Consider the following 7,578-nt stretch of genomic DNA (forward strand, 5'->3'; position numbering starts at 1 on the left):
CTTGTACTATCTACCAGGTGTGTGTGCCTGTACTACCTACCAGGTGTGTGTACCTGTAATATCTACCAGGTGTGTTAATCGGTGTATTAGCTTGTAATCACCCGTACAGTCAGGCGGTGTCCACACTAATCACCAGCAGCAACATGCGCATCAGAACAATCTGAGGGGAGGGAGAAGTTCTGTATTTGTCTTTTTTGTCTTTGCGCTTCTGTTGCAATTGAGTGGGAGCGGTGACCCGTGCATCAATGGTAACTGATTTGGTTACTTTCTGTGTCATCTGATTGCTTGCTACATGGGCGGGTGTTCGGTGTTCTGTTAGGCGTATTGTAGTGACTGTCGCGTACTGGGTTGTATCCGGCTGTTCGAATTGTTGTTGTTGTCGTTGTATAGCGCGCGAGCATGCTGTTGTGGAATTAACACTAGAGTGCTTGTATAGAATCGCTGAATTTCTTGCCTTCTTTCTTTTTTTTATTCACGGCTACTCTCTGGTAATAACCATTCACCGACTGTACCTACATATCCAACTGTGTACGCGTCCTTTGTTGCGTTCACACGTCCGCATCTGTGTTCTCCTGTTAGTGCATTTGGGTACTGTTGTAGTACTCGCCTAGTACAGACGCCAGCCACTACACTTCTACACTAGTTTATCGGCTGATACATACGTTGTTTACTAAACTTTCTCTCGGTTCGGCTTATTTTCAGTCCGAGGCCGGGCCCAATACCTGATGTTGAATCCATTCTAAAAAGCCAGCAGAAAGCAGCGAGAGATGGTGACAGTGGCAGCTCAGAGGTATATACATACACAGTATGTCAGACATGCACGCAGGCATTGACATGCGCACGTAGGTGTCCAAGCTTAATTGTGACTTCATCTTTGTACTCGCTGGATCGTAGACAAAGGCTGAAGCAAACGTCGATCGATGTGCGTATTCGTGTAGTTATACACATAGAACTCAATATGCCGTGTACATACTGTATGTACCCCTACATGAGTTGGTATTTGTCTGTCGAGTATGTATACAGCCACAGATCGGGCCCAAGTGGACACTTGCGGTGAGCAATGTAGATGACTGCTTTGGCAAAACAATCGACTTCAGCAACCTATCTCATACGCCTAAAAACCCAACACCAACCCTAAATCCCCACCACAGAAGACGTTCTCGCCCTTGGCCACGCGCAGGCAGCGGTCGCATCACGCACCCACACGCACAGACAACAAAAGTGAAGACAGACCTTCAAATACAACTCCCGACGATGTGGATTCAGAAACCAAGGACATTAGGACCAGGAAGACGGCTGGGATGAAGAGTGTGGGCAAGGGCAAGACCGGCCAGGCCAGGCGGCGGGTAGTAGCAGACCCGACTGCTGCTGCGGGTAAGAAGGCTAGGGGGACCGTGGTGAAGGGGAGTGCGGTTAGGGTGGGGAAGAGTGTGAGGAGTGCACGAGCACAGACAGGACACAGACCACCGAGTCACCCCGGTAATGCCCGAAAGGGAGGCGATAAACCAGGTTTATCGGACGATGAGAGTTGGGCAGAGAAAGAGTCGAGCGCTGAGGTGAGCGACGAGTCAACGAGCGAGGTCGAGAGCAGCGACGCGGGCAGTGACTTTGAACCGAATGTGAAGATGGAGGACTTCAGCGGTGTAGAAGACCACGTGCGAACACGTGGCAGCCTGAGAACCGGGACTGTGGGGTCGAATACCGGGACGAGTTTGGGCAAGAGAGCGGGTACGAGAGGGAGTACCGGTACACGCGGTGTGAGAAAGAGCAGGGGCAAGAGCAGGAAAAGCGCCCGTACTTCGGGAACGAATACTGCCGAGCCAACGCCAAAGCGGATCGGTAAAAGATGATAGAAGTGGAGTATAAAGTTACGGCGATCAGTGGGTTGTTACCGCCGGCCAATTGAAGCAATGTCATGGAAGTGGCTAAACTATACTAGAGATGTGGAGGAAGATGGTCTGCTATGATCGCGCTTATAATTATAATCATAAATACTCACGCCGGAGCCCATTTTAGCCGGTTTCGAGAATGCAATTGGGTGTATATTTTCTAGATAGTGTAAACCCCTAAAACATCCTGCCATCCTACCCTCACACACACACACACCCTCCTGTGCGTCCCAAGTCCTAAGTTAACAAGACAAATCGCGGCCACCTAAACAATATCGGGGCAGGAATCCTCAAACTCCTTGAACGACAACTTCCGCCGGATAGAGCCTATGGGCTGTAGATTCGAGCCCTCGCGCTTGAGCGTAGTCCCGGACGCTGACTGGTCCCATTCTGAGGATCCCAGGGGCGTGTCGCTGCACATATGGCCCAGAACATCGTCCACCTCTTCGTACACGTGCTCGGAGATGCGCTTGTGGGTCACCGGACTCTTCATCTCGCGCTTCTCGAGCTTTGTTTCGTCGTGGACACGCTGTGAGAGGTGGGGTGGGCGATGGCGATTGTTAGCGTGGATGGCTGGGGGGTACTACAGCTTACCACGTGTTGTTATACATAGATAGTTGGGATGGTTTTGGTAGCATCTGTTTAGAGCTCACGTATCCTGAAGGTGCTCGAATGCACCAGTCGCTCCACTGTTGTGTGTGATCCATACTGCGATAGCCGGATCTTCTCCACAAATCGATGGTGCGTATTTGAGTCACATATCAATTGTGTACAGACCACAGTGGGCTATAGCGAATCCTGCTCTCCATCAGTACTAGGGTTCAACCAAGCTATACATCAACGTAGCCGTCACCCGAACTTGTGGTGATTTCCGTGGCTCCGGTCTTTCTCACTATAAATTTTTGACTCTGTGGAGCCTCTGTTTTCCTCTCGATTAGTCGTGTTTCATTGTTCACGGGCTGTGTACAAATCATCAGATGTGTTTTTTATCAGCTGGCAGTGCGCATATCAAGTTTGTCGCCCTTTGCGCTAACCCTGATATTACTACGAAATGTACATGGTATGATAATCGACGCTTATGTTTGTATGATTATCAACACGGTTATATCTGATGAAAAGTACTATACAATTTGGAATTTCGCACTTTTCCAGTTTGCACATGCCTAATTGCTTAACAATTTGATATGATGTTTTTGGTATCTGAACATACATATATAAATCTACACTAGCATAGTACCATACTGACGACTTTTGCATGTAAGCGTACATGTACATATTTACAAGCATCCACACCCTACTACAGATCGATTTATCTTCACATGCGTAATTTACATGGACTCGTCGATGAAAGGTGAGTTTTCACATCTGAATTTTCAAGCAACTACAAGACAATGTATACTATCAATTCTCTATCACGCAAACATTCTGGCAGTGTACACTTGAACTGTAGAACATACCATGACCATTATTGGCTTTGGACAATGAGGGCGGAACAACTCGGCCGTTTCTAAGTTCAATTGTGCAAAATCCGGTCGATCCTCAGGGTTTCGAGCCCAGCATTGCAGCATCATTTCATACGCTTCCTGGGATACACATATATTAGTACATTTGCATTAGAATCAAATAAAGATAGCACGACCATTTCATTTGCAAAATATTTCGAACAAGGCACCTCCTAGAAGAGTACGGTGGTACAAGCCCAAAAAACGGAGAATCAGAGAGGATCTATTGAGGACGATTCGGCCCATCGCTTGCACTACTACAGTATACAACTCGGGGTCGTGCTCTTAACTTTCCTCCCGCAAGGGTTTTTAGGGTTTCGAAAAATGTAACAATACGTTTTCTTGCATATCATGAATTGGCGGTGAAGTGTGTCGGGAAGCTCGGCAGATTTTTGGAGGCTTTGAATGGGAATCCGCTGACAATCACTACACCCTCGAGTTGTTGTATGCGTGCGCAGCACGATGACAATTACAAAACACCCACACTTGCTTAGTTGGTGTATATAGTCGGAAGACTTAAGAAAATCACAGAACACGCAAAAATGTCAGAGATTTGGCTCGCCTACTGTGTATTACATCCCATGCTAATCGCCTGCGTGACTATATGTGGCTTTGCGTATACAGGATATATTAAACATTGAACCACATCACATACCTTTGTGCAGCACTCTGGCTTCTCGAGCCTGAGACCGGAATTCAGAAATGTCAGTATCGCAAATACATTCTTATCACGCCCATATGGTGTCCCGTTGCAGTTATTGAATATTTCCCATACAGTGATGCCGAAGCTCCAAACATCGCTTTTGCCGTTAAACGTCCGCTCAGTTAGAGCTTCGGGGGACATCCAGGCAAATGGAAGTTTCGTTCTGTTCTCCATTCGATAATAGCCCTGGTCTGATACGACTCTCGACAGGCCAAAATCCGCCACTTTCAGCTCGGGAAATCCAAATGTCGTCTGCTATCGTGTGAAAAATGATGTTAAAAAAGGAAGAAAGCAACAACAAGAGATGGTATATAGACCAGTATATAGATTTGTCGAACATATATTCAATTGACAGTACTACAGTTTTTTAGTTCAATACTATAAAATCCACAGTTCGGCAGAAATGTGTATATCGGTAGTTTTGAGAATATACTTCAAATTCAGAACACGAGCAATAATAAAAATGTTTTCTCTCTCTGTTTGGGTCTTACCTTGGATGGTAGTCCCAGCATACAGTTTCGCGTTGCCAGATCTCTGTGGACAATTCCCATCCGTCCCAAGTAGTTCATGCCCCGAGCTATCTGATAGCAAAAGAAGTACTTCTCCGCCACTGTTACACTCGTCTCCCGTTCATCCTGAGAACCAAGATATGTATTCAGATCACCCATAGTCATGATATCCAGCACTATTCCCAATGGGGGTCCTTCGATAAGACCTATGCAGCACATTACGTTCACGTGGTTCATATCGCGCATGATTTGGGCTTCCACCAGGAACTGACACGCGTCCTCACTATTTTCTCCCGTACTGCTATTATTCAACTCTTTAATGGCCACAGGTGACTCCTCCCCTGATTTGTCACCCAGAAGCAATCCACAGTAAACCGTGCCGAAGTTTCCTCGCCCTAGCTCGTGCATCTTAGTCACCCTATCAGCCGGTATGACTTTGCAGCGCATTTGCTGGCGCACTCGAATGGAATCGGGATGGTTGATTTTGGCCAAGAAATTATTCGGGAGACCACACAGCGGATGTTCCCTGCTGGCCCGTGCGGGGTCATCTGATCGCCGCCGAGAAGCCTCGGACCTTTTTTTTCGCCATCTGTGCAGGTAGTATAGCACAGCTGTTACTAGAGCGATGATGAATACTACACCCAGCACTACAGAGGCAATGAGACCTGCGTTCGCGACATCGCTTTTGCTGGCTGTACCGCCTTGTGACGGGGAGCTCACGCCGTACGCAACCTCATTCGTAGTATTAAAGCACTGAATGATCAACTCGCCCTGATCATCTGTTAAATCCCTCATTAACCCTCCAATGAACTGGGTTTTGGTTAAATAAGTGCCCAAGCAATCCTCGTGTACCGTGTTTCCCATCCCCGTGGTGCGTGTTTGCAGCAACTGTGATGATGTGCCAGAATGCCACAGTACAAAACTCGGGTGTTGGGTGTCGGTGCAAGTGGTTATGTTTCGTATTTTAGTAGTATCACCGGCTGATAGAAACCTGAAGCCCACCTGTTCGTCAGAGGTCACCCTCAGGTACAGTTCTTCACCCGGATAGAAAAAGTCGGTTCTACCCCCGTCGCCATAACCGAAGTTATTGGTGAATAACCCTGTTGTGTAGCTATATGTTTTGAATTGATTAAATGTTGTTCCATTGTCGAGCATAGGCATAAACTGATTAGGTCCAGTAATATGTAGAGAACCGCTGAAAATATATTTCTTACAGTCTCGCTGCGAGTAGTAAAAGGTTTCCCGGGCTGTAACTGGCAAGCCTGTGGTTAGCGAACAATCCAGTCCATAGTACGGCTCCACACATTCGCACGTGGCTTTATACTCGGCGTAAAAGTCTGTCTTGCACTTGCCTCCGTTTTTGCACATGTTGACTTCACACGGCTTCTTCCTACACTGCAGGGTCAAGGTGTTGTTGTTATCCAGCAACGACTCAACAGGTCCCCCCAAATGCACTTTGCCGGAGTCGATAGTTCTGTGTGCCGGAGGCCCGAACGGACATTGCTCATACGATACTCCAAACTCTCCACCTAGTATTAAAAAAAACAAATGGGGAAAATTGAGTTCAGCCTATCGCTATTCATCTCAGATTTTTATGTATGTTTTTCTCTTTATATCAAAACCATTTCATAGTCAAGAAACTATATGCTAAAATTATCCTATCCTGCGCACGTAGATCGTACATTTGTTACGGAAATATCAAGAAGAAAGACCTTACTCGGCAAAAATTTACAGTACACAACGTACCTAATTCGTCGTGGACTTTGTCTATGTTTGGATTAGACCATAGCCTATAATCGGCAGTCTTATCAGTAGGTGCGCATAAGTTTTTTATACCCTTCCACTTTGCATTCGGTATCCAGAACTCGTAGGCAGTGTCTTCAAACTCGACGTTGAAAAATATCTCAGTCAGCCAGAGATATTCGTACACAGAGTTGTTGCCAAAGTACAGGTCATTCTGGTAGTAACCCATTTGGATTTCTGTGATATTTGGATAAGAATCGTAGTTGAAAAGGTATTCCGGACCAGGAGGTGATTTGCCAGCTTCAAGAACATCCCTAATATGTACAGATGTCCGGAATTTGAGATTACCACACCCATCATAAACTATCCGGGCATTCTTTGGCCACGAAGGCATATTTGCTACACAATAAGATGGATTCGGCTGTGAGTAGCCGCACTGTGATTAACCGCAACTAGACGTTTCTATTACAGTAAAGGTGTACTTATACGATTCAACTACCAGAGAGTGATAATTGCAACCACAATAACTAAGTCTTAAAAGGCGATAGAAGTGTTCAATATGTGTCTAAATTCACGAAATAGGAAGCAAAATACGTCAATACGAAGCTCGAGTTTAGAAAAGCCAAGCCCTAAAACCCAACATCGGTCGAAGATGGGATTGATATAAGCGACCAATAGGAATGGGATAAAGAATTTCTGTCATAATCATCATTGAGACTGGAGACTGGTCATTGGACTGGAGACTGGTCATTGGACTTGTCACTTGCGGAGTCATTCTTATAAAACTGAAAGTCACTACATATGTATTTTATTTACTATATTTACATACATATTACATATTGCTGACATTGTCATCACATCATTCTAATAAACTGTTCAGTGTTTCCATATATATATATATGAATACCCTTCAGAACTGGGAAGCTATTAGAGGGCCATGTCGGTATTGTGTAAGCGAGTTTGGCATTTGAGCAGCAAAATTGCATTGGCGCGACTGCACCTCGCATAGTTGAATTTAACCTGACAAGCACCCACATTTCCAATCTATGCTCCTGTAGTCCGCTAGATGTCAAATTTTCTAGGTAGACCAGGACAAAAAATCTGTAGGAGTTTGGAGATATTCAACAACATTTCTCCAGTCTACAACCAAAGTAAGGATAATGTGATGAAGCACTGGACGTATAAGTCATAATATCAAAACATGAGAAGTACACAAATCAACGCGCGGTGCG

At 45.7% G+C, this 7,578-nt stretch overlaps 3 protein-coding genes across 3 annotated transcripts in view; 2 read left to right on the forward strand and 1 right to left on the reverse strand.

Annotated features, from left to right (window-relative positions):
* The window catches only part of SARC_02128 (hypothetical protein), a gene marked incomplete at its 5' end in the record, with an annotated part of 3,873 nt that extends 1,031 nt beyond the window's left edge, over positions 1–2,842 (forward strand). The window contains 2 exons of the mRNA XM_014304106.1: positions 703–790; positions 1,152–2,842. Of these exons, the coding sequence (XP_014159581.1) occupies positions 703–790; positions 1,152–1,850 (787 nt within the window). The remainder of the gene's footprint in view (positions 1–702; positions 791–1,151) is intronic.
* Positions 2,843–4,046: 1,204 nt separating this feature from the next.
* SARC_02129 (TK protein kinase) lies at positions 4,047–6,575 on the reverse strand (the record flags this gene model as incomplete). The annotated part of the gene is made up of 3 exons (XM_014304107.1): positions 4,047–4,349; positions 4,586–6,132; positions 6,350–6,575. Coding segments are annotated over 3 exons (2,076 nt in total), but the record flags the coding sequence as incomplete, so codon positions are not given.
* Positions 6,576–7,440: 865 nt separating this feature from the next.
* The window catches only part of SARC_02130 (hypothetical protein), a 4,526-nt gene continuing 4,388 nt past the window's right edge, over positions 7,441–7,578 (forward strand). Inside the window, exon 1 of the mRNA XM_014304108.1 lies at positions 7,441–7,497. The gene's annotated coding sequence lies outside the window, so the exon portion shown is untranslated. The remainder of the gene's footprint in view (positions 7,498–7,578) is intronic.

Source organism: Sphaeroforma arctica (assembly GCF_001186125.1).
Source record: "Sphaeroforma arctica JP610 unplaced genomic scaffold supercont1.93, whole genome shotgun sequence".
Taxonomy (NCBI): Eukaryota; class Ichthyosporea; order Ichthyophonida; genus Sphaeroforma; species Sphaeroforma arctica.